General features: G+C 43.7%; 2 protein-coding genes across 9 annotated transcripts in view; one reads left to right on the top strand and one right to left on the bottom strand.

The window, feature by feature from the left end:
* Window positions 1-17,437, bottom strand: part of NPAT (nuclear protein, coactivator of histone transcription) — a 62,601-nt gene extending 45,164 nt beyond the window's left edge. For both annotated transcript variants that reach the window (XM_070425979.1, XM_070425981.1), the window contains exon 1: window positions 17,318-17,437. In XM_070425979.1, coding sequence (XP_070282080.1) covers window positions 17,318-17,354 — 37 coding nt within the window. In that variant the 5' untranslated portion in view covers window positions 17,355-17,437. The remainder of the gene's footprint in view (window positions 1-17,317) is intronic.
* Window positions 17,438-17,757: 320 nt separating this feature from the next.
* Window positions 17,758-27,333, top strand: part of ATM (ATM serine/threonine kinase) — a 126,761-nt gene continuing 117,185 nt past the window's right edge. For 5 of the 7 annotated variants that reach the window (XR_011472865.1, XM_070425972.1, XM_070425975.1 and 2 more), the window contains exons 1-4: window positions 17,854-18,392; window positions 21,824-21,921; window positions 22,006-22,118; window positions 25,207-25,352. Coding sequence is in view for 6 of the 7 variants with exons in the window: in XM_070425972.1 (XP_070282073.1) it covers window positions 21,850-21,921; window positions 22,006-22,118; window positions 25,207-25,352 (331 nt within the window). In the remaining variant the exon portion in view is untranslated. The other 2 variants (XM_070425974.1, XM_070425973.1) reach the window with 2 other exon arrangements.

The raw sequence follows: 27,333 nt of genomic DNA, 5'->3' as shown, positions 1-27,333 counted from the left end.
GTGCCTCTGACCAGTAATTGAAACCGCAACCCTTTAGCCTGCAGGCCTGATGCTCTAATGAAAAAAAAAAAAAAAAGCTGGGGCAGCAATGCTTATATTTGACAAAATAGACCTCAAAGTGAAGGCCATAACAAGAGGATAAACAATGGTAAACATATACACACCCAAGAAAGGAGCATCCAAATACATAAAAAAGCTCTGGAAGATATTAAGGGAGAGATCGACAGCAACACAATAGTTGGGAACTTTAATACTCTACTGATGTCACTGGATAAATCCTCAAGACAAAAAACCAGCAAAGAAACAGCAATCCTGCTGAAACCAGTTTGGCTCAGTGGATAGAGCGTCGGCCTGCGGACTGAATGGTCCCAGGTTCGATTCCAGTCAAGGGCATGTACTTTGGTTGAGGGCACATCCCCAGTAGATGTGCAGGAGGCAGCTGATCGATGTTTCTCTCTCATTGATGTTTCTAACTATCTCTCTCCCTTCCTCTCTGTAAAAAATCAATAAAATATATTAAAAACAGAAAAAAAAGAAACAGCAATCCTAAATGACTCACTAGATCAGATAGAACTAATTGATATCTTCAGAACATTTCACTCCAAAGCTACAGAATATACATTCTTCTCAAGTGCACATGGAACATTTTCAAAGACAGACCACATGCTAGGACATAGGCTAAGTCTCTAAAAATTCTAGATTGAAATCATATCCAGCATCTTCTCATATCACAATGGCATGAAATTAGAAATCAACTACAATAAATACAATCACAATCAAACATATGGAAACTAAATGGCATATTATTAAACAATGAATGGGTTACCAAAGAGATCAAAGAAGAAATAAAAAGCATCCTGGAAAAAAATGACAATGAAAGCACAACAACCCAAAATCTATGGGACAGGGATGCTTACTTTCACCACTTCTGTTCAACATAGTACTAGAAGTGCTAGCTGTAGTGATCAGACAAGAAGAAATAAAAACATCCAAATTAAAAAGGAGTAAGTAAAACTTTCACTTTTCGCAGAAGACATGATACTGTACATAGAAAACCCTAAAGACACCATAAAAAAACTACTAGATTTAATAAGGGAATTTGGCAATGTAGCAGGATATAAAATTAATACCCAGAAATCTATGGCACTTTTATACACCAATAATGAATGCTCAGAAAGGGAAACTAAACAATCTCATTTACCATTGCAACAAAAAAGTTTAGATACTTAGGAATAAACCCAGTACTTGGAAAACTACAGGATAGTGAAAAAAGAGGAAGACGTTATATAAGTGGAAGAATATACTGTGTTCATGGATTCGTAGAATCAACATCAGTAAAATTGCCATACTACCCAAAGCAATCTACAATTTCAATGCAATCTTTATCAAAATACCAACAGCTTGTTTCACAGACCTAGAACAAATATTCCAAAAATTTTTATGGAATCAAAAAAGACCCTGATTTCTTTGCAATCTCAAGAAAGAAGAACAAAGCTGAAGGGATCTCAATGCCAAATATCAAGCTATATTTCCAAGCCACTGTACTCAAAACAGCATGGTACTGGCACAAGAAAGGCATATAGACCAATGGAACAGAACAGAGAACCCAGAAATCAACCCAAGCCATTATGCTCAATTAATATTTGACAAAGGAGGCAAGGTCGGAGAATGGGAAGATGGCGGCATAGGTAAACACCGGAGATTGCGGCCGCAAACAACCACTTCAAAAATACAACTAAAAGACGGAACGGACATCAACCAGAACCACAGGAAGGCTGGCTGAGGAGAGACTCTTCAACTAGAATGAAAAACAACAGCATTACGAGGCTCAGAGGAGGCGCAGTGTGGAAAATTTAAAGGTACGGTGGTGCGGTGGTGCGCGCGCAAAGCGGGCTGGTGGCTGAGGGCGCGGTTGTCGTTTTCAATCAGGAGGGAATCTCAGACTCTGGGCTACAGATCCGGGCCAGTCTCTAGGGACCCAGACTCAAACGGGAGAAGCGGGACTGTCTGGCTACGGTCCCTCCGAGGTTGGCAGCGGTTGCTGGGACAGAGAGGCAGAGCCCCTGGGGACGGACTGAGAGCAGCCATAGCTGCTCCCTCCCCCCGCCCTGTTGATCCCGCCCCGCCCAAGCCCTGCGCAGAGCCATTTGCCGATCGCCTCAGGCAAAGGCTAGATTAGCACCTCCCCAGAGGACTGAAGTTTTCCACACAGCTGATTCCCACAGCCAATCGGCCTGGTGGTCAAATCCCTATAGTATTAACTACAACAATTAAGGCTTAACTAGAACAAGACTGAGCACAAAGACCACAAGGGGGTGCACCAAGAAACCATAAAAGATGCGGAGACAAAAAAACATGACAGAAATGGAGGATATGGAGCTAAAAATCGCAATTTTGAGGGCTTGCAATAAACTTGAGCAGAGCCTCACGAAAACTAATGAGACCCTCGATGCTACGATAAAGAAATTAGAAAGTAAGCATACACGGACTGAAATAAAGAATATTATACACAATAGCAGACCAGAGGAGCACAAGAATCAAACCAAAGATTTGAATTTCGAAGAAGCAAAAAACACCCAACTGGAAAAGCAAAATGAAAAAAGAATCCGAAAGTGTGAAGATAGTGTAAGGGACAGCTTCAAGCAGACTAATATCAGAATTATAGGAGTGCCAGAAGATGAGAGACAGCAAGATATTGAAAAGCTATTTCAAGAAATAATGGCAGAAAACTTCCCCCACCTGGTGAAAGAAATGGACTTACAGGGCCAAGAAGCGCAGAGAACCCCAAACAAAAGGAATCCAAAGAGGACCACACCAAGACACATCATCATTAAAATGCCAAGAGCAAAAGACAAAGAGAGAATCTTAAAAGCAGCAAGAGAAAGAGACTCAATTACCTACAAGGGAATACCCATACGACTGTCACTGATTTCTCAACAGAAACTTTGCAGGCCAGAAGGGAATGGCAAGAAATATTCAAAGTGCTGAATACCAAGAACCTACAACCAAGATTACTTTATCCAGCAAAGCTATCATTCAGAATTGAAGGTCAGATAAAGAGCTTCACAGACAAGGAAAAGCTAAAGGAGTTCATCACCACTAAACCAGTATTACACCAAATACTGAAAGGTATCCTTTAAGAAGAGGAAGAAGAAAAAGGTAAAGATACAAATTGTGAACAACAAACATGCATCTATCAACAAGTGAATCTAAGAATCAAGTGAATAAATAATCTGATGTACAGAATGAACTGGTGATTATAATGAATCAGGGACATAGAAAGGGAAGGGACTGACTATTCTTGGGGGGGAAAGGGGAATGGGAGATTCGGGAAGAGACTGGACAAAAATCATGCACCTATGGATGAGGACAGTGGGTGGGGAGTGAGGGCGGAGGGTGGGGTGGGAACTGGGAGGAGGGGAGTTATGGGGGGGAAAAAGAGGAACAAATGTAATAATCTGAACAATAAAGATTTAATTAAAAAAAAAAAAAAAAGGAGGCAAGGTCATACAATGGAGTCAAGACAGTCTCTTCAATAAACGGTGTTGGGAAAATTGACCAGATACATGCAAAAAATGAAATTAGACCATCAACATACACCATACACACAAAAAAAACCTCAAAATGGATAAAAGACTTAAATGTAAGACGTGAAACCATAAAAACCCTAGAAGAATCCATAGGCAGCAAAATAGCAGGCATCTCTCGTAGCAGTATCTTTAAGGATACATCTCCTAGGACAGTGATGGCGAACCTTTTGAGCTCGGCGTGTCAGCATTTTGAAAAACCCTAACTTAACTCTGGTGCCGTGTCACATATAGGAATTTTTTGACATTTGCAACCATAGTAAAACAAAGACTTATATTTTTGATATTTATTTTATATATTTAAATGCCATTTAACAAAGAAAATCAACCAAAAAAATGAGTTTTCGTGTCACCTCTGACATGCGTGTCATAGGTTTGCCATCACTGTCCTAGGACAATGGAAACTAAGGAGAAAATAAACAAATGGGACTACATCAAAATAAAAAGCTTCTGCACAGCAAAAGAAACCAACAAAATAACAAGAGAGCCCACTGCATATATAGTGGGATGATAAAAATGGTACAACCACTTCGGAAAATCACTTTGTAAGTTCTTAAAAATATTAAACATAGAATCCTATATAATAAAAGCCTAATATGCTAAGTGTCTGGTCATTGGTTCAACCAATCAAAGCGTAATGCTAATGATATGCTAAGGCCGTTCAACCGCTCGCTATGATGTGTATTGATCACCAGGGGGCAGAGTTGACCAGTCGCTATGACGTGCACTGACCACCAGGGGGCAGATAGTCGAGACCAGTCTACCAGTCACTATGACATGCACTGACCACCAGGGGGAAGACCCTCCAACTGGTAGGTTAGCTTGCTGCTGGGGTCTGGCTGATCGGGACTGAGTGAGATGGGCCAGACATGCCCTGGAGCTCTCCCGTGGTCCCTCCTTGGCTGGCCAACCTCCTGCATCCCTCCCTGGCACCAGTGGGGTTCCTTGGCCTGGCCTGCACCCTCTCGCTATCTGGGACCCTCGGGGGATGTTGGAGAGCCGGTTTTGACCCAATCCCACTTAACGCAGAAGCTGCACCCTGGTGGTCACTGCGCTCCCACAGAGGGAGTGCCGCTCAGCCAGAAGCCGGGCTCACAGCTGGTGAGCACAATGACAGTGGTGGGAGCCTCTTCCGCCTCTGCGGCAGACGGACCTTTCCTGAGGGCTCCTGGATTGCGAGAGGGCACAGGCCAGATCGAGGGACCGCCCACCACCAAGTGCACAAATTTCATGCACTGGGCCTTTAGTTACCATATAAGCAAGCAAGTCCAATCTTTAGATATACATATATCTAAGAGCATTAAAATCATATGTTCAAATAAAACTAGTACATGAATGTTCATAACAGCATCCTATATAATAAAAAGGGAATATGCAAATTGACCTTAACAGCAGAACGACTGGGAATGACTGGTCACTATGACACACACTGACCACCATGGGGCTGACGCTCCATGCAGGAGCTGCCCCTGGTGGTCAGTGTGCTCCCACAGGGGGAGCTCCGCTCAGCCAGAAGCCAGGCTGATGGCTGCCAGGACAGTGGTGGTGGCGGGAGCCTCTCCCACCTCCTCAGCAACGCTAAGGATGTCCAACTACAGCTTAGGCCTGCTCCCCTCTGGCAAGTGGACATCCCCCAAGGGCTCCTGGGCTGCCAGAGGGATGTCTGCCTGCCAGCTTAGTCCTGATCCTCCTGGAAGCGGGCCTAAGCCAGCAGATGGACATGCCCCGAGGGGTCTCAGACTGGGAGAGGGCACAGGCTGAGCTGATAGACCCCCCCCCCCCCCGAGTGCAGAAATTTTTGTGCATTGGGCCTCTAGTTTTTCATAATAGCCAAAAAAGTAGAAATGTCCATCAGTGAATGGAAAAACAAAATATGATATATCCATACAATGGAACATTATTCAGGCACAAAAAGAAATTAAGTACATATATATGTTATAACATGGATAAATCTTGAAAACATTAAGTTCAAGAAGTCAGGGAGAGGGGAGACCAAGATGGCGGCGTAGGTAAACACCAGAGACCGCTGCCGCAAACAACCATTTCAAAAATACAACTAAAAGACTGAACGGACATCACCCAGAACCACAGGAAGGCTGGCTGAAGAGAGACTCTACAACTAGAAGGAAAGAGAACAGCAAATCGAGGCTCAGAGGCGGCGCAGTGTGGAAAATACAAAGGTACCGAGGTGCGCGCGCAAAGCGGGCTGGTGGCTGAGGGCGTGGTTGTCGTTTTCTGTCGGGAGTGAGTCTCAGACTCTGGGCTCCAGATCCGGGCGAGTCTCTAGGGACCCAGACTCAAACGGGAGAAGCGGGATTATCCGGCATCAGTTGGAACCTGAGGGCAACTTTCTCTCCGAGGTTTGCAGCGGCTGCCGGGGTTCTGAGAAGCAGAGCCTCTGGGAACGGGACTGAGCGTGGCCATAACTGCTCCCTCCACCCGCCCTGTTGATCCCGCCCCGCCCAAAGCCTGCGCACAGCCATTTGCCGATCGCCTCAGGCAAAGGCTGGATTAGCGCCTTCCCAGAAGGCAGACGTTTTCCGTACAGCTGATTCCTATAGCCAGCCGGCCCGGGGGTCAAATCCCTCTAGTGGTAACTACAACAATTAAGGCTTGGCTAGAACAAGACTGCGCACAGAGACCACAAGGGGGTGCACCAAGAAAGCATAAAAGATGCGGAGACAAAGAAACATGACAGAAATGGAGGATATGGAGCTAAGAATCGCAATTTTGAGGGCTTGCCATAAATTTGTGCAGAGCCTCACGAAAACTAATGAGACCCTCGATGCTACGATAAAGAAATTAGAAAGTAAGCATACACGGACTGAAATAAAGAATATTATACCCAATAGCAGACCAGAGGAGTACAATAATCAAACCAAAGATTCGACAAAAAACACCCAATTGGAAAAGCAAAATGAAAAAAGAATCCAAAAGTGTGAAGATAGTGTAAGGAGCCTCTGGGACAGCTTTAAGCGGACTAATATCAGAGTCATTGGAGTGCCAGAAGATGAGAGACAGCAAGATATTGAAAACCTATTTCAAGAAATAATGGCAGAAAACTTCCCCCACCTGGAGAAAGAAATGGACTTACAGGTCCAAGAAGCGCAGAGAACCCCAAACAAAAGGAATCCAAAGAGGACCACACCAAGACACATCATCATTAAAATGCCAAGAGCAAAAGACAAAGAGAAAATCTTAAAAGCAGCAAGAGAAAGAGGCTTAATTACCTACAAGGGAATACCCATACGACTGTCAGCTGATTTCTCAACAGAAACTTTGCAGGCCAGAAGGGAATGGCAAGAAATATTCAAAGTGCTGAATACCAAGAACCTACAACCAAGATTACTTTATCCAGCAAAGCTATCATTCAGAATTGAAGGTCAGATAAAGAGCTTCACAGACAAGGAAAAGCTAAAGGAGTTCATCACTGCCAAACCAGTATTATATGAAATGCTGAAAGGTATCCTTTAAGAAGAGGAAGAAGAAGAAAAAGGTAAAGATACAAATTATGAACAACAAACATGCATCTATCAACAAATGAATCTAAGAATCAAGTGAATAAATAACCTGATGTACAGAATGAACTGGTGATTATAATAGAATCAGGGACATAGAAAGGGAATAGACTGACTATTCTTGGGGGAAAAAGGGGTGTGGGAGATGCGGGAAGTGACTGGACAAAAATCATGCACCTATGGATGAACACAGTGGGTGGGGAGTGAGGGTGGAGGGTGGGGTGGGAGCTGGAAGGAGGGGAGTTATGGGGGGAAAAAAGAGGAACAAATGTAATAATCTGAACAATAAAGATTTAATTAAAAAAAAAAAAAAAAAAAAAAAAAAAAAAAAAAAAAAGAAGTCAGGGAGAAAAGTTCACATATTGTATAATCCCATTTACATGAAATTTCCAGAATAGGTAAATCCCTTAGAGACAGAGTAGATCAGTGGTTGCCAGAGGATAGCAGAAGGGGACAATTGGGTGTGACAATTAACAGGCACGGGGTTTCTTTTGGGGTGAAATGTTCTGGAATTAAGATAGTGGTGATGGCTGCATAAAAATGTGAATATACTAAAAATAACTACATTTTGCACTTTGTGGTATGTGAATTATACCTCAATAAAAAAATTTAATCCTAACTTTGTAACATGTCATATGAGATTCTGTTTTGCATCATAATTTCCTTTTTAGCCCTATATCTTGTTATTCCATCTCTTCCAGCCAAACTGGTCTTTCAATTCTGCAAATAAACAAATGATGTTATTCCAAGGCCACTACTATATACTTTATTCACTTTGGTTGAACAGCTTTATCTTTTCCTAGTGTAGGTAATTCCTATTCATCCTTCACGTGTAGTGTAACTATCATTTCCTCAGAGAATTTTTTTTTTTCAACCCTGTCATTATGTACCACACTCCTATGACCAGGTACTAGATTCCCTTATACGTTTTATAAATACGTTTCCCCGCATACAATGTGTTAACTACATAAATCCTCACGTAACATTGACAGTAGGTTCTCTGTGATTTTAAGCAAAACAATGTATAATAAAACTAATTTTACTATAGGCTAATTGATATAAACAAAAATTAAGTTAATGATCTGGCATCCCATCAGTGTTATAATGGAAAAACATTGAAACGAGTTATTCAAAGATCTGTTGTACTAAAGCAATTATTCCTAAGGTTCATTCTAATTTGAAAATTCTAAGGTCCTATTCTTTTCCCCTGAAACTATATATTGAACCAGGCCCTACAATTAAAAAAAACCAAATCAGCGGGCCTACAAAGTCATTATATATGATCATTATAAAAATAAAAAGGAAATTATCACCTCATTTTAGGAAATGTCCTAGCTGGGATGTGGGAACCAACACACCACTTCGTACTTATAGTTGATTAATCAGTTTTCCAATCTCTTGCTAACTAATGCTATAGGGAGAAACAAACATACAACTAAAACACCAAAGACTTTATCCTCTGGAATATGGGAAAGCATTTAGAAACCAGATAGCATATAGAAACCTTTTTTAAAAATCTCAGATACTACTACTCTATATCCCTATCACTGAAGATGTGAAATCGTCTGACATGTGAAATTAGATGGATCAAAGATAAATTGCTATTTTCCTTGTGTTTTTTTTTATTTTTCACAAATAACTCAATATAAAACCCTATAAAAATATAGCCAGTTGAAAATAAATTGTTTTTAAAATGGTTCGCTTTCTGACAGTTATATTATTTGGAATAATTAAGTCAGATGCTACTAGGATTTCATTAATATAGAAATTTAAAATGTGTACAACCCATTAGAGTCACCCTGAAATCAGGGCAGTTGGAGTTTTTCTTTTTTAAATATATTTTATTGATTTTTTTACAGAAAGGAAGGGATAGAGATATAGAGTTAGAAACACTGATGAGAGAGAAACATCGATCAGCTGCCTCTTGCACCCCCTCCTCCCCCGCACTGGAGATGTGCCTGCAACCAGTATATGCCTTTCACCGGAATGGAACCCGGGACCATTCAGTCCGCAGGCCAACGCTCTATCCACTGAGCCAAACCAGTCAGGGTTGGAGTTTTTCTTTATGTGCTTCCAGATTCAAATTGAAAACCCCAAATAAATAGTTTCTTTTCATGGTGGAGAGTTTCCAAAGTACTAACCACCTTAGATGTTTTCATAACCACTTGGGAGTTGTAACAGGTGGTGGTATGAATTCTAATTCCTTAAAGTAGATTTGATTTTATCTAGACCAAGCATTCTCAAAAAGAATGACATAGCCCCAAGCCGTTGAAAATTGGTACCGGGAAGAGAGTGGAACTAAGAAAATATACTTTAATGCTTATTTACAGAAATACATGCAATATATAAGCAGTATATTTGAGGCATTAAAATTTCATGAGGGCAGGCAATTAGGGAAAAAAAGTCTAAAAATATTCCTTAAGGCTGCAATCATGAAACAAAGGTTGAGAATACTTCCCTGGATGGAATGTAGTAATATACAGTTAACCCTTCTCAGAAAATATGGTTATTTGTGCTAGCATACGCTGGGAAAGGAATCATGGCAGATCATATAGTTTATAGTTTGTCATAAGACATTACACTTTTGTATAGTATACACTTGAGAAAAGGCTGTTAAAAGGCTAGATTACTTTTATAACAAGTGTTCATGTCCCACTTTGGGCAAGCTAGAGTTTCCATTTTAGATTAGACTTGGTGTATTTAGCTTTACTTTTGTCCTAGAAGTTCTAAAATAATGTGGTAAATAGTTGACTACATTCATGTTCATTTATCATTTTATATATATGTATATGTGTGTGTGTGCACATATATATGCACATTTACTAATATATGACTATATGTATGTGTGTATATATATATACAAATATATATATACACACATATATACATACACACGTTAACTAGCTATTTGCTTACAAAAAAGCTTAACAGAATTGTAAGCAATTCTCAATCATAACAATAGGGAAAATTTTAGGTACAAATTATTCTAAATCTCAAATGTCACAGAAAAATACAAACTACACCAATTATCTCTTATTATAATAACAATACAATTACTCTTCAGCTAAAATTAGCTATTAATTATTGTTTCTCCTTATTTCTAAAGGTAACTTTAGAATAAAATAACTATCTTTTGTATAGACTTAGTGGCAAAGATATTCAAATAACTAAGGAAGTATGCCTGAACTTCCTTTTTTCCTAACACAATACCTACTGTCTTCTGCCTGCTTTTCAGTGGAGGTAGTAATAATCAACAAAATACACTGAAGGAGAAACATAACTGAAAATGGAAAAGGAAAGGTAAAATTCTAACTATATATTAAGAGTATTTAAATTTTAGGAATTAGGATGCCGAGTCTGGTCTCTTCCTATTTTAGAGAGGGAAACATAAAAAAGAGAGGTGCATGCCCAGGTCCATGTGGTTCGGTTGGTTGGGCGTTACCCCATGCACCAAAGGGTTGCTGATTCGATTCTCAGTCAGGGCATATACCCCCCTTGTGAGCTTGATCCCTGGTAGGGGGCTTGGAGGAGGCAGCCAATCAATGTTTTACTCACATCAATGTTTCTCTCTCCCTTCCTCTCTCTAAAAAAAAAAAAAAAAAAAAAATCTTTAACATGTTAAGCACCCAGCCTGTTGTGTCTTCTGGACCGAGATACAGTGTCAGTCACCAGTGACTGACAGGACGCTTAATGTGTTAAAAAAAGAGGTGCCTGACGAAGAAAGCACGTGATAGCAAATCTCCTTACCTAAAAATATCTCCTTCACAGTGATTCAATGATCCTAAAAAAATGTAAGTAATTCATGGGAAGTCTTAACTTATGACACATTATATTACTAGATCCACCAATAACAAAATCTCGGTTAATAAACAAGTTATGATGAACTAGGCCTCATGAATACACAAACACAAAGCAAAGGTGGTAAGACACTAGGACTTACTTCATGGGAGGATAGGGGTTAGAGCAGCAGTTCTCAACCTGTGGGTCGCCTAAGAACATCCTGCATATCAGATATTTACATTACGATTTATAACAGTAGCAACATTACAGTTATAAAGTAGCAATGAAAATAATTTTATGGTTGGGTCACAACATGAGGAACTGTATTTAAAGGGCCAGAAGGTTGAGAACCACTGGGTTAGAGGAACTATTACTATTATCAGACTTGGGGAAAATTCTGCAACATTTCAAGGAAGAGGTGAATCTTGAAGGATGGCTGGCATATCCCAAAGAAACTGATAGAAAATATATATGAAGAGCATGTTTGGGAAACATGCCCTGTTTGGATGAAGCACATTATATGTGATAGGACAGCTGGAGATACAACTGAAAAGACAGAATGGGTAAGGATCATAAAAAGTTGTAAATGTCAGCAATGACAGTATTATTATCCTATTTAATAAAAGAGAAACATGGTAATTAGCCGTAACTTTGCTACCCTTCCCATTGGCTAATCAGGGTGATATGCAAATTAACTGCCAGCCAAGATGGCGGCCGGCAGCCAGGCAACTGAAGTGAACATGAGGCTTGCTTGCTCCAGTGCCAATGTTCCCCGCCTGCCGCAGCCCAGCATTGAGCTGCTCTCTAAGAAACATTGTTGCAAATATAGAAGCTAAACAAAACCCCAGAAACCTGCTTTCAGTCAGCTAGGATCTCAGAGCTGGAGTCGCAACAAAGTTTCAAATACAGAAGGTAAACAAAGCCCAGAAACCCGCTTTCAGCAGCCGAGGTCTCACAGCTAAAGCCGGCTCTCAGCTCCAGTGACAGCCATAGAAGGTAAATAAATCCCAGAATAAAAAAAAAAAAAAGAAAAAAAGGAGAGGTTGGGAGGAGCTTCAGTCACCAGCCAGCCTGAAAACGGCCCTCAGCCCCTCACCCAGACTGGCCAGGCACCCCAGTGGGGACCCCCACCCTGAAGGGGATGTGACCAGCTGCAAACAGCCATCATCCCCTCACCCAGGCTGGCCAGGCACCCAAGCGGGACCCCCACTCTGATCCAGGACACCCTTCAGGGCAAACCAGCCGGCCCCCACCCGTGCACCAGGCCTCTATCCTATATAGTAAAAGGATAATATGCCTCCCAGCACTGGGATCAGCGGAGCCTCGAGGCCTCCCAGCACTGGGATCAGCAGAGCAGCGAGGCCAACCAGCACCGGGATCAGCGGAGCCACGAGGCCTCCCGGCCTGGGATCAGTGGAGCCACAGGCCTCCCAAACCCGGGATCAGCGGAGCCGCGAGGCCTCCTGGCACCAGGATCAGCGGAACAGCAAGGCCTCTTAGCACTGGGATCAGCTGAGCAGCGAGGCCTCACTGCCCCTGTCAAGCGGAACCGTGAGGCCTCCCAGCACCAGGATCAGCTGAGCAGTGAGGCCTCACTGCCCCTGTGTCATGCGGAGCCGCGAGGCCTCCTGGCCCCTGGAGCAGCGTGACAGGGGGCAGCACCCAAACCCCATGATCGCCCTGCGGCTCTGTGTGACAGGGGGCGGGGCCACAACCTCCCTATCCGCCCTGCTCTGTTCGTGACAGGGGAAGGCGCCCCAACGCCCTGATCGGCCCTGCTCTGTGCCTGATAGGGGGGAGCTCCCCAACCCCCTGATCGGCCCTGCTCTGTGTGTGACAGGGTGCGGCGCCCCGACCCCCCCATGGGCCCTGCTCTGTAGGTGACAGGGGGCAGCGCCGCAACCCCCCCATTGACCCTGCCTTGAGTGTGACAGGGGGCGGCGCCCCAACTCCCCAATCAGCCTTGCTTTGAGCCCGACCAGGGGCTGCGGGGCAGGCACCTAGGGATTTGGCCTGCCCTCTGCCACCCGGGAGTGGGCCTAAGCCAGCAGGTTGTTATCTCCCGAGGGGTCCCATACTGTGAGAGGGCACAAGTGGGGCTGAGGGACACCGCCCCCCCCATCAGTGCACAAATTTTTGTGCACCAGGCCTCTAGTCCTATATAAGAAAACCCTAATATGCAAATCGACTGAACTGCAGAGCAACTGGTCGCTATGACACGCATTGACCACCAGGGGGCAGACGCTCAATGAGGAGTTGCCCCCTCGTGGTCAATGCGTTCCCACAGAGGGAGCGCCGCTCAGCCAGAAGCCAGGCTCATGGCTGCCGCTTGCAGCAATGGCAGGAGCCTCTCCTGCCTCCTCAGTAGCACTAAAGATGTCTAACTGCTGGCTTAGGCCCACTCGCCAGGGCCCCTAAGCTGTCAATCGGACATCATCCAAGGGCTCCTGGACTGTGAGAGGCCGCAGGCCGGGCTGAGGGACACCCATCCCCCCCCCCCCCCCCGTCCCCCCCCCCACCGAGTGCACAAATTTTGTGCACCGGGTCTCTACTGTCAAATACTCAGACTGGTTTCAATTTCCCTGAATGGATGTTGACTCATACAAAAGGGAACAAACCTATTTAGGAATCCTAAGAAAGTTCTGGCCCAGTGGTTGAGGTATGACCTATGAACCAGGGGGTCATGATTGAATTCCCGGTCAGGGCACATGCCCCGGTTGCAGGTTCAATTCCCAGTAGGGAGTGTGCAGGAGGCAGCCGATGGATGTATCTCATTGATGTTTCTCTCTCTCTCTCTTTGTCCCTTCCTGTCTGAAATAAGTAAAAGTATATTTGTTTTTTAAAAAGAAAGTTTTGGACACTTTACCCATAAAACACATTATCTGCAAATAAACCTTTACAGATAGTTTGTGGGATCCCAGAACTTTTGAAGCCTACCCATTAATCCCAGATTAAAAATACTGAATATGACAAAAAGGTGAGTAACTTTCTAGAAATAAAACTCTAGAGGGTACCCTGGCTTGTTTGTCTCAGTGGATAGAGTATCTATCGACCTACGGACTGAAGGGTCCCAGGTTCAATTCCAGTCAAGGACACATACCTGGGATGCAGGCTCGACCCCTGGCTTGGTCGATGCATGTGGGAGGCAACCAATTGATGTGTCTCTCTCACATTGATATTTTTCTCTCTGCTTCTCCCCCTCCCTTCCACTTTCTCTGAGAATCAATGGAGGAATATACTAGGGGTGAGGATTAACAACCACAACAAATTCTAGAGGGGGATAACGGTAATGGTTACAGAACAATGTGAATGTAAATAAATCCACAGAACTGTACACTTAAAAATCACTGAAATGGTTAAATTTTGCATATGTTTTCTAAGGGAAAAAAAAAGGAAAGCAAACATACAGCTACCATAAAACATGGTAAGGGTGTAACAGAAGCAATATATAATGCTGTGGAAACATTTAAGAAGTACTAACTATACCTGCTGGACGAGGTTTCAGAGATTACTTTTGACCTGAACAATGAATGTAAGTACTTAGGAAGACAGGGAGAATAAAAAATGCAGGCAGAGGGAACAGAACGCATAGGAAAAACGGGAGAAACTGCAAGTAGTCTGGTATTCCTGAAGCACAGGTCAGATGTTGAGAAGTTGAGATGAAGTAGGATCAGTTCCACAGAGCACTTTGTATGACATGCTGGTAAAAACAAAACTGTGATCCAGAGGCAATAAACAACATTTTGATGCATTTGGCTTGTGCAATAATGAAACAAATTCCAGCAAGGCAACAGCTGGCTGTAGCTGAGTAGCAAGAGCTGTTTAAATGGAGTAGTGAGGTACAAATGTCACTGCTGTATGTTGAAAAATGAAAGTTAGCCGTAGCTGGCTTGGCTCAGTGGATAGAGCATTGGCTTATAGACTGAAGGTTCGCAGGTTTGATTCTGGTCGAGGGTACATGCCCGGGTGTGCAGGAGGCAGCCAATCAATCACTCTCTCTCATCATTGATGTTTCCAATTCTCTCTCCCTCTCTAAAATCAATAAATATATGTATGTTAAAAAGAAAAACGAAAGTTAGGTGAGCAAGTAGAGCAACTAAGTAGAACTTATTGTTTTTTGAATAAATTTGACTTGTGAAAGGATGATGAAGCATTAGATAGAATGTGAGGTGGGGTGTAGGAAAGTGTTTAGTGTGTGGATGTGTAAGGGTAAAAATCCTAATTACATGAACTCTAAGGGGAGAATTTCCTTCTCTCTATATTTAGCATTTGGCAGTGTCGGAACATAGCAGGCATCCAAAGATTTGCTGAAAGAACAATATAAAGGAAAAGGTCCAACATCAAGAGAGGGGCTGAAGATGGGGAGGGAGTACTGACAAGAGAAGAATCATATAAACCTGTTAATATTTTAAGTCACTACGTTTTGTAATTGTAGGTCTTTACATGTTGATATGAGCTTCAAAATACATGACAAAACAGCAAGAATAGTTAATATGTAATAGTTTATTACATATTCTTTTGTACAACTTGAAATTTTTGGTAACTGCACAGTTGTTTCAACTATAATAGGAGGTGTAGTGCGAATGCTTTAGGCATATTTTGTTTTGTAACAGTAAAGATGAATGGCAAGACTACCTGAGAAGCAAGGACAAAAACCCAAAAGAGAAGTAGTAGGAGGCATATTGCTAGGATAGGTGGCAATCAAAATGGAATGTGAAAGACAAAGAACTAGTTTAGGATATGAAAAGGATGACTGGAGACCATTGAAAACAGTAGGAAGTCAAGCAGATCAGCTGGTTTGTGGAGAATAAAGACTCACAAGTTGGTGTAAATTATTCCACTTAGAAAATCAAATTGCTTTTGTAAAACCAGTGGTTCTTAATTGAGAGTGATTTTTTGCCCTACAGGGAACATACTGTCAATATCTGGAGACACTTTCTGTTGTCACAACTGGACAGAGGGTGAGTGGAGCCCTACTGGCATCGAAAGGATAGAGGCGGTGGATGCTGCTGAACATACCACAATGCACAGGACAGTTCTCCATAAAAAATTATTTGGCCCAAAATGTCAACAATGCCAGGTCAAGAAATCCTGCTGAAGACTGCGGTTACTGGATTACCAAACTGCCCAAACTCAAAAATTCTTAAGTAAACACTGCATGGAGGGGGGAAAAAAAAAGTATGTCAATGTGATCGTAAACACTGTGAAAGCCTACTTTGGACTGGATCACATGCAAGTCTAATAGAACAATTACAAGACAGCCTTTTCTCATACATACAAGATACAGATGTGGGTTAACTACTGATACTCACTTCTGGTTAAGTGGGCAAAAGATTAGCCAAACATTAACAAAAATATCCGTTTAAACTTAAGCCAGGAAGTTAATTGATCAAAGAAATGGATGATGGAACCACTACCCTCTAATATTTCCTGCCAAAAGTGTCTATCACAAGCCCGTGCACCAAACACCACTTCTTTGGACAAGAGCTGGGTATTTTAAAAAGAAAAAAGACAGATGGGTTTTCCTACCAATAAAACAACGGTCGGTAGGAATGACTGTAGACACTATGGGAAGCTTCATCGCAGATGTTTACCATTTAACTTCCAGGGATGTCGAACACGATGTCTGCAAATCATTGGCTCGTGTTCTGAGTTTAACGGGGCTCTCGGCCCCAGCCGTACAACCCTCTTTATTCTTCCGGGGCACAAGCAACAACAACACCTGTTTCCCACCCAGACAGGACACCTTGACCACTGGCCCGAGGAACTAAAGCCTCCGCGAATGGAGGAAAAACTCACCAGGGCTCAGAAAAGTCAACTGAAAGTCATTTCCCATGTGAAGTTTCTTGCTAGTCGTCCCCCCGCCCCCGCCACAGGCCCCCCAGAGAGGCATTGCTTCTGTTTTAAAATATGCAACTGGGGGAGAGAGAACACCCCATTCGGCCCAAACTCGCAGCCGTCAAAGCGAGTGACGAGAAGGGCGTCAGGAAGGTCTTTCCACCAAGCTGGGCGGCAGGGGAAGTCCTGTTTTTTTTGGTTTTTTTTTTCCTCTTTTGGTCCCAGCCCTGACCAGGGAAAAGCGCACCCAAGGCTGGAAAACACGCAGCCGTCCGTCCATCCGTCACGTAGACGACCCGCCCTCGGGGTCCCGGCGAGGTGTGCAGGCCCGCCCTGCCCGCGGACCCGGCCTCAGGTGTTCCCCCGCGCTCCCCTCCCGCGCCCCGCAGCCCCGGGGACAGGCGCATCCACGCACAAAGAGGCGAAGACTGCCGAGCCCCCGGCGGAGGAAGCGCCGCCGCCGCCGCTGGGCTGCAGGAGTCGGCGGGGAGGCAGAACCCGAGAGCTTCCCCACCCGGGGAAACCTTTGGCCCCAAAGGTCTTTCCGTCCGGCGTAGCTGGTCCCATATCCCGCCCTCCCGCGGCCGAGCTCACCCAACACCAGCCGGGCTACGTCCGAAGGTAACAGCATAATCGAAGCCGCAGAAGGAACCGCAATAGGAGACAAGCCTCGGGTAAAAGCCGACACAGCGACAGCCGCTGCGCCGCATCTCCCGGTTCCAGTGGCGGCACTGAACCCGCGGCAACTCGTCCCGCCTCTTTCGCTCCACGCCAGCCAATCGCCTCCGCGGGAGAAAGAAAGGCGCCGAAAAGAAACCCGCCTCCGTGCTCCTGGAAACTGTCGTCATTTCCTCCCTCTGATTTGGAGGGGTGGGGTTAAAGGGGCCGAGGAGGCGTGGTGCCGGCCCAGGAGCCGCAGCCGCCGGGAGAGCCGCAGAGGCCAGGGCGCACGCCATTGGTGGGCACGGCGCAGGCGCCTCCGCGGACGTGCCCAGTGTTTTGGGGGAGCGAGGCCCGGCCACGGAGGGCGAGGGATGCTCACGCGCATGGGCAGACGGGCCCCGGCGCCGGGGCAGCCTCACTTCCTCGCGGGACCAAGGCTGCGCAGTCACGCCAGGTTTGAACCGGAAGCGGGAATGGTGCGCGTATAGCGGACTCCAGCATCTGCGGCCTCGGGCTGAGGCGACTTGAAAGCGGCGATTTGGGCTGCAGCCACCGTCCCCGCAGGAGATTGCCTTTGGGCTGTCGGAGTCCAGCGGTGGTGGCGCGGGAGCCGGGCTGTCGGGGAATCGGGTCGTCCGAGCCGCCTGCCCTGGGCCCCGGACGGCCCTCTCTGCACCCCTTTCCCTCTCTGCACCCCTTTCCCTCTCTGCACCACTTTCCCTCTCTGCATCTCTTTTCGGGGCTCCCGTCCTCGCCACTCTCCCGCAGCAGTTTTAGCCACGAACCTTCCTCTCAGTGCCCCCAGATTTAACTAGATGACTTGACTGATCGACTTTCTCCCCCTCTGGCAATTATTTGTAATCAGCGAGCATCTGTTGCAGAGTAAACCGCAGTCGCGTGGCGAGGAGCCTGGGCTCTGGACTCGTCACCCCGCTGGGGTCCACCCTCTGGCCGGCAGCGGAGTGACCACGCGCTCCTGCCTTCCTCGTGACCGTCCTTTCCTGTGGTGAGCATTCTAGAGCGTCCGCTGCCGTTTTGACCCGGTTCAGATTAAGTAAAAAGACTTACAACTCAGGAGGGAAATGTGGCAGAAGAGCACGGTGGTAGCAGAGGGGTGAATGAGCTTCTCTGCAAACAGATCAATTCAGTTTGGGCCGAGTGTTGAATTGCCCCGGAGGGTGGTGGGAGCTTTCTGCACAGAAGGCAAACATGCGGTCAAGGCGCAAAGTGCAGATGGTGCCTGAAGCTCCAAAGTGAGGTCTGGTATTAAAGGAAATTAAGTGTGGGCATTGTCAACATGTCGAAGTCGTAGGAATGGATGAGATCCCACTGGGTTAAAATCAGAGGGAGAAGTCAGGAAACAAGGATGTTCTTTCGGGTGTGGGTGGAAGAAGAGCCATCACAATGGACTGAGGAAACAGAAAGGGTAGTTGCTAACGGTAATTTATTGAGCCTTTGCTGTGTTCCACGCACTGTTGGACAGGTACATGAATCCTCACAGTACCGCTTTGAAGTAGGCTCTAGTATGCATTATTATTTTTTTTCATTTTATCATTGAGAAAGCTGAGGTGAAGAGAGAGTAGCTAACTTGCCCAAGGTTCTACCGCTTATAAACAGTAGCACCAGTACAGTCTGAGTACAGAGCCCACACTCTTACCACTAGAAGAGATTGGCATTCCAAGGGCAGGATTACATTCAAGAGATGGGATTTGTCGTCATTGTCAAATTCTGCAAAGGGGTCAGCACTGGGTTTGCTGATCCAGAGGCTGTTACTTAGGAAATAGAGATCATTTAGTTGCATGTTGGGAATGGAAGCTAGATTGTTCTGAATTAATGCCTTGGTTGATTTCAGCTTTAACGGATGACACTCTTATTGTAGCTGATTACTCTCTGGTTCTTTTAGTTGCTTTTTCCATCTTAAGACCCTTAGACTAGTCTTTTCCCCTAATATCTCTGTCCTCCAGCTCTTTCTGTGATTAGCACAAGTTCATTCAGATCTTGGCTTTATTGTAACCTTCTCTGAGACGTGTTCCCTAACAGTTTATAAAAAACAAACAAACTAGAGGTCTGGTGCACAGATTCATACACCAGTGGGGACCCTCGGTCTGGCCTGCGGAGATTGGGCTGAAACTGGCTCCCCGACATCCCCTGAGGGATCCCGGATTGTGAGAGGGTGCAGGCCAGGCTGAGGGACCCCACCAGTGCATGAATCCATGCACTGGGCCTCTAGTATGCGTATAAGATCTTTGGTTAATCTCCTTCCGCCCTCCTCTCTCCCCCTACCCTCTGAGATTCATCAGTCTGTTCCATGTTTCCATGCCTGTGGTTTCCGCTCCTGCGTCGAGCATCTGCCCCCTGGTGGTCAGTACACATCATAGCTACCGGTTGGACTGTCAAATGGTCGGCTGGTCACTTAGGCTTTTATATATATAATCCTCTTATTGATTGTTTCTTTCCTTTGAGTCATATCACAGTTTGGAATTATGCATTGATTTATTAGTGTACTTGTTTATTGTCATTCTCTCCCACTTGTTATGACTCAGCGAGGGTAGGATTTGTGTCTGGTTCATTATAAACCTAGATTCTCCTAATATAGTACCTTGGACACAGCAGTTGCCCAATAAATACAGTTTCATGTATCAGTGAGTAACATTTCCTGTTTATGTAGCTAATACTGAACTGTTTCATTTTCTTAAAAGTAATCAATCTTTGAGAAACTGAAGAAGAGAAAAAACAAGTTCAGAAAAGCCACAGCTTAAAAAACAAATTTAGAGTTGCCTCTTCCTGGATGTGTCACATGTTTAGGAAACATGCATTTTTTTTCACATTATAAATAACATCTTTAGTATATTTAGGAATAAAGGTGCCTACTTTTATGGTTCTTTGAATATTGCTAAGGTGTTTTATTTTTCTTACTGGCCAATCAAGAGGACTTTAAGATTGAGCAAGAAGGGGGAAGAGTCCTAGATATGACCATAGGGGATGGAAAAACAAAAATTACAGTCCTGTTCTGAACAAGTATATAGTCAAATGAAAAATACTATAAGTAAGTAACATCCTGTAACCCACAGCAGAGTTTGTAATGGTGTTGAAGGGGTCAGAACAACCAATGAATACTAATGGAGAAGGGAATTAGAGGTATCTGTCAGTTAACTATGAGGTCTTATTAGGTAGTTTGCCTTCACTGCAAGTGTTTGAAGAAAGGACAATAACATTTTAGGAGGGATTTCTTCCTTTGAAGGAAGATGGGACATGATCTCTCATTTCCTCCCACTTTTGAGATTCTGTGAGATTAAACATGGCCGTATAAACATACTTGATCCTGAAAGATCGAGTAGAACATATGTGGATGGATGGGAAAAGGACTTTTCCCAGTTTTTTTTCCTTGTGATATATATGTACGTGTAGATATCGTAGACATAATGTGTATGTTTTTCTTTGTTTATTAACATAGTGTAACAGAAATGAGCCTTTTTTATAAAAAGACTCAAATACTAAAATGTTTTTCTTACAAGATGTTTTCGAAGGTTACCAAAGGAAAGTTTGATTGCCAAAGGAGGAGGGCTACTGCAGTGATATTAAGGCACAGTAAAATATAGTTAACCTTTGACATTTGCAAAGGATATCATTATGGCTTATCAATTCCATCATTTCCTTTTAAAACAAGAATATAATTTTCCTCCTATTTTTATGTATTAAATAGAATCATGAAGCCAATTAAGATGGAAATGCTATGCAGGGCTTCCTAGCTCTGATAACCTTCTGCATATCAATCCCAAAGTATAAGCAATTTATGTTTTTGGCTCAGCTGTATGATGTCATTACACATAGGAAAGGGTGCTTTTAAATAGTTCAGATGGTCAGTGTTAAATCCTTAAGTGCGCCTTTCCTTACTTTTTGCCTGGCTGTCTTCCATTCATTTTTGTGTTTCAATTTATTTTTATTTATTTATTTATTTTTTAAATATATTTTATTGATTTTTTACAGAGAGGAAGGGAGAGGGATAGAGAGGTAGAAACATCAATGAGAGAAACATTGATTAGCTGCCTCCTGCACACCTCCTACTGGGGATGTGCCCGCAACCAAGGTACATGCCCTTGACTGGAATCGAACCTGGGACCTTTCAGTCCGCAGGCCAACGCTCCATCCCCTGAGCCAAACCGGTTAGGGCTGTGTTTCAATTTAAATGTCGTGTTTCTTAGAAGAGGTCTCAGAAAAATAAATTATAACTTTCATATTTTTATCTTGCTACTGCACACAAAGTACACATTGCATGTTGAAGCTTTGTTGTGGTATATACTAAGAAAACCTCATCTAAGTATGGAAATGTTAAGAAAAACCATCCTGCCCTTGATCACAATATGTCTGTAGTTGTAGCTCTAACTGTATATTAATGACACGGTCTGAAATAATTTTATGTATGTATTGTTTTTACAGTGATGTGTTTTCTGAAATCCTGAACCATGAGTCTAGCGCTTAATGATCTGCTTATTTGCTGCCGTCAACTAGAACATGACAGAGCTACGGAACGAAGGGTAGTAAATTACTTAAATTTAGTCTTTGCTTGAAACAAGTGTGTGATTGGTAACCCATTATTGTGCTTGTTTTTTCATTTTCAGAAAGAAGTTGAGAAATTTAAGCAACTGATTCGGGATCCTGAAACTGTTCAACATCTAGATCGACATTCAGATTCCAAACAAGGAAAATATTTGAATTGGGATGCTGTTTTTAGGTATTTTACTCTAATTTTAAAAAATATATTTTTATTTATTTCAGAGAGGAAGGGAGAGGGAGAGAGAGATAGAAACATCAATGATAAGAGAGAATCATTGATCTGCTGCCTCCTGCATGCCCCCTACGGGAGATCGAGCCTGCAACCTGGGCATGTGCTCTGACTGGGAATTGAACTGTGACCTCCTGGTTCATAGGTCAATGCTCAACCACTGAGCCATGTCAGCCAGGCTCTAATATTTTTACTGTATTTGTTTTTTATTTTTATTTCTGTTGTGATTTTTTGGGGTCTATATTTAGATTTTATTTTTCTTTGTCTCCTGTATAACATTGTGCCTTGCATATGAAGTTGGCGCTTAATATTTATCTAAAACATTTTAAAAATTATATATTATTATTGATTTCAGAGAAGAAGGGAGTGGGAGAAAAAGAATCATTGATTGCTGCCTCCTGCAAGCCCCCTACTGGGGATTGAGCCCACAACCCAGGCATGTGCCCTTGACCAGAATAAAACTTGGGACCTTTCTGTTTGCAGGCTGACACTCTATCCACTGAGCCAAACCAGCCAGGGCTGAAACATAATTTTTAATAGATGTTTATATAGAGACAATTTTAAATCATTTTTTCAGTAAAATGTCTTATGCATATTTCATTCAAGAGTAGAGAGAATTCCTTTCAGATCAGTTAGTTCATAAGACTGTTTTAAATTAGAGAATAAGGTCAAGTTATGACAAGTGCATTATTATTACTTTGACACCTTTAAATATTACTTTAAGAAACTACCAGATGTTAAATTATAATAGAAAAGTGAAAGGAATTTTAGAATAATTATATATGAATGCAGTTAAATAAATTCAGGCATATAATTGGAAAGCTATACTTGGTTGCTGGACTTCAAAGAGAATTGATGCACTAAGACAATTTTCAACTATTAAGTTCTGCAGCAGTTAAATATTTTACCCTTTGTTCTCCCTGCGTGATCTACAATAATACTCTGCTTTGTGTTGATATTTAATGCTGTGTTGCTGACCATTATCTGAAAGAGAAGTTGGACTGCTTCACTGGGCTGGAAAAAGTTTAGCTACATGAGAAAGCAGGTCTAATTAAGCAAGTTTATTCTATACATCTACACTAATATCTACACTAATAAAAGAGAAATATGGTAATTAGCATACGACCGCTACTCTTCCCATTGGCTAATCAGCATATCCTTATGCAAATTAACTGTCAGCCAAGATGGCGGCCGGCAGCCAGGCAGCTGGAAGCGAACATGAGGCTTGCTTGCTCCAGTGACTGCAGACTCCAACGTTCCCCGCCTGCCTTGCTGGCCTCTGAGCTGGCAGTTTGAAACATTCTAAAAAATATAGAAGCTAAACAAAACCCCAGAAAACAGCTTTCAGCCAGTCGGGATCTCAGAGCTGGAGTTATACATTGTTTCGATTATAGAACGCAAACAATGCTTTCAGCAGCGGAAGCCTCAGAGCTAGAGCCAGAGCTAAAGCTGGCCCAGAATAAAAAAAAAAAAAAGAAAAAAAGGAGCGGTTGGGAGCTTCAGTCAACAACCGCCAGCCTGAAAGCAGCCCTCAGCCCCTTACCCAGGCTGGCCAGGCACCCCAGTGGGGACCCCCACCCTGGAGGGGGTGTGACCAGCTGCAAACAGCCATCATCACCTCATCCAGGCTGGCCAGGCACCCCAGTGGGGACCCCCACCCTGATCCAGGACACCCTTCAGGGCAAACCAGCCGGCCCCCAGGCCTCTATCCTATATAGTAAAAGGGTAATATGCCTCCCAGCACCGGGATCAGCGGAGCCGCGAGGCCTCCTGGCACCAGATCAGTGTGACAGGGGGCAGTGCCCAAACCCCCTGATCGCCCTGCGGCTCTGTGTGTGACAGGGTGCGGCACCCCAACCCCCGCCCCCCCCACAAGCCCTGGTCTGTGTGTGACAGGGTAGAGCCATAACCTCCCCATCGGCCCTGCCCTGAGTGTGACAGTGGCGGCGCCCCAACCCCCTGATCGGCCCTGCTCCATGGGTGATAGAGGGCGGTGCCCCAACCCCCTGATCCACCCTGCTCTGTGTGTGACGGGGTGGTGCCCTAACTCCCCTATCGGCCCTACTCTGTGCGTGACAGTGGGGAGCTCCCCAAACCCCTGATGGGCCCTGCTCTGTGCGTGACAGGGGCAGCGCCCCAACCCCCTGATTGACCCTGCAGGGTACGGAGCCCCAACACCCCTGATGGGCTCTGCTCTGTGCGTCACGGGGTGGCGCCGCAACCTCCCCATCGACCCTGCCTTGAGTGTGACGGAGCGGTGCCCCAACCCCCCAATCAGTCCTACCCTGCGCATGACTGAGGGTGGCATCGCAACCTCCCAATCTGCCCTGCTCTGTGCATGACAGGGGGCGGCGCCCCAACTCCCCAATCGGCCCTGCTCTGAGCCGGACCAGGGGCTGCACGTAGGGATTGGGCCTGCCCTCTGCCACCCAGGAGCAGGCCTAAGCCAGCAGGTCGTTATCTCCCGAGGGGTCCCAGACTGCGAGAGGGCACAGGCCGAGCTGAGGGACTCCCCTTACCCCCCCCCCCCCCGAGTGCACAAATTTTTGTGCACCGGGCCTCTAGTATAAAATAAACAAGTTAAAAGGCTAAGTTAACTTGCGCATGTGTGAGATACATAAAACTCTCGCTAGCGCCACTCGCACGCATGTGTTTTGATCTGTCATTGTTGATCATGAATTTGGTTGACATTTTTATTACAGAGAAAGGACGAATAGCGATATTAAAATATTTCTTCTAATTAATTTCCTTTCAATGTGCAAAAATCCATGCACTGGGCCACTAGTGATAAAATAAAGCAGGCAGTAAATAAAACAATAGAAAATCATGAAGGTTAGAGATTAAGAGCAGACCAGATTCTAAATTGGTATTCTGGGGCTAAGGCATTGAAAAAGAAATTTATATCATTTAGTTGGTATATTGATTAAAACTATGATTTATAAGATGTTCTTTATGATGGCATGAAGAACTTTTTGAAGCTATTATAATAATTTAAGTATTTAATGAGTTTCTGAAATTCCATTTTTTTTTCCTGAAGATTTTTACAGAAATATATTCAGAAAGAAACAGAATGTCTGAAAACAGCAAAAGCAAATGTTTCTGCCTCAACACAATCCACAAGGCAGAAAAAAATGCAAGAAATCAGTAGCTTGGTTAAATATTTCATCAAATGTGCAAATAAAAGTAAGTGCTATGTTGTTTATTATAAATAAATGGCTTCATAGGCGATTGTTGCATGAGTTTGGTGTGAATATGGTGAGATAAAAGTTGAGTGCTAACTCTAATTTCTAGCACATATAATGATTTTTAATATTATGCTTTCAAATATTTGGAGGAATTTATGTAAACTTGAAATGATATTATCATCTCAGGGTTAAAAATTAAAAATTATTTCAACAGCTATTCTTCTTGGATTGCTTCTTGAAGATATTTGAAGTTAGCCTAGATATTTCCCCTAAGTCTTCTTTTCTGTGCTAAACAGACCTACTTCCTTCAGTGCATATGAGTATCACTTTCTTCTGAATATTCTTCAGTTTAATTCTACCTCTCTTAAATTGTGGGACTCAATGTTATAGGTATGCTCTAATTGGTACAGAGTAGAGCAGGACTTGACATCCTTTGTTGTATACTTTCACTAATGCTAAGATCACATTGCTTTCTTGGTAATAAAAACTCACACTCTTTTTAAAAATATACATATTTTTATTTATTTCAGAGAGGGAAAGAGATAGAAGTATTAATAATGAGAGAGAATCATTGATCGGCTGTCTCCTGCATGCCCCCCACTGGGTATTGAGCCCACAACTCGAGCATGTGTCCTGACCTGGAATTGAACTGTGACCTTCTAGTTCATAGGTCAATGCTCTATCATTGAGCCATGCCAGCAGGGCAAAACCCACACTTTTAAGTAACAGTGTACTTACTATTGATTTAAAAAAACCCAAATTTTGTTTCTGCTGATGAGCCACATCTCTCCCATCGAGCTTGTACAGTTGATACTCTGAATAGTTGATATTTTTGAACCAAAATGCAGGGTCCTAGTAGACTTATGTAAGGAAAGGAGCTTTACACAATCATGAAAAACTAGAATCAGTGTTTATTTAGGGACTCTTGGGGTTAGACTTTATTTACTCTTCATAGATAAGGACAGCTTTATGATGCCAAGTTTAGTTTAAGAATCAGAAAAGCCCAGCCTGGCCAGTGTGCTCGGTTGAAAAGTGGTGTTTTTATTTAAGGTTTTCTTTTCCTGCAGGTTTGACTTTGTAACTTGAACATCTTTAATCTTGAAGCAAGAACCAGGGCATTATTATCATGTCATCTCACTTCTTTTGTTTTTTCAAATGTTGGGAGGGTTGATGGGAATTTAAACACAGGTCCAGACTTTGCCAGACCTGCTTGGCATTGGTATACAAGGTACAGTGAAAGAATCAGAGATTAGGAAAAAAGAGGCAGCTGGGAAGTAACCAGTAAGCAAATATTGTTCATTCCTCGATGTAGGCATTTGTCAACTTCTGTACAAAGTATATAGACATTCTAGAGAATAGAAAATCCCACTGTGAAAAATGTTAAGTTCCATGAGGTTCCTAAAAAAGCCTGTGCAGCCAGCTTAGGCGTCCTTTTGAGGTAAGTTCATTCAAAAAGAAAGTCAGCATAATATATATGTACATATATATATGTTTTTTGATTTCAGAGAGGAAGGGAGAGGGAGAGTTAGAAACATCAATGATAAGAGAGAATCATTGATTGGCTGCCTCCTGCATGCCCCCTACTGGGGATCGATCCCCAACCCGGTCATGTGCCCTTGACCAGAATCAAACCCAGGACCCTTCAGTCTGCAGGCGAATGATCTATCCACTGCTCTATCCACTGAGCCAAACCAGGTAGGACTATCAGCTTAATTTTTGAAACACTTGTCAAATTTTATAGAGGAAGGAAATACATTGGGATTAAGGCCATAGGGAATTATGACTTCATTCTGATACTAACTTATATAATTACTAGAGTCCAGTGCACAACATTCGCACACTCGGGTAGGTTAGGATTCCTCAGCATAGCCTGTGCCCTTTAGCAGTCCGGGAGCCCTCGAGGGATGTCTGAATGATGGCTTAGGCCCGCTCCCCGCAGGCCTAAGCTGCAGTTGGACATCCTTAGCGCTGCTTCTCAG

Source organism: Myotis yumanensis, unplaced genomic scaffold (genome assembly GCF_028538775.1).
Source record: "Myotis yumanensis isolate MYYU_CA2020_CCGP unplaced genomic scaffold, mMyoYum1.0.hap1 SCAF_10, whole genome shotgun sequence".
In the NCBI taxonomy this organism is placed as follows: domain Eukaryota; kingdom Metazoa; phylum Chordata; class Mammalia; order Chiroptera; family Vespertilionidae; genus Myotis; species Myotis yumanensis.
The sequence above is the reverse complement of the archived record's forward strand: the minus strand, read 5'-3'. Positions and strand labels throughout refer to the sequence as shown.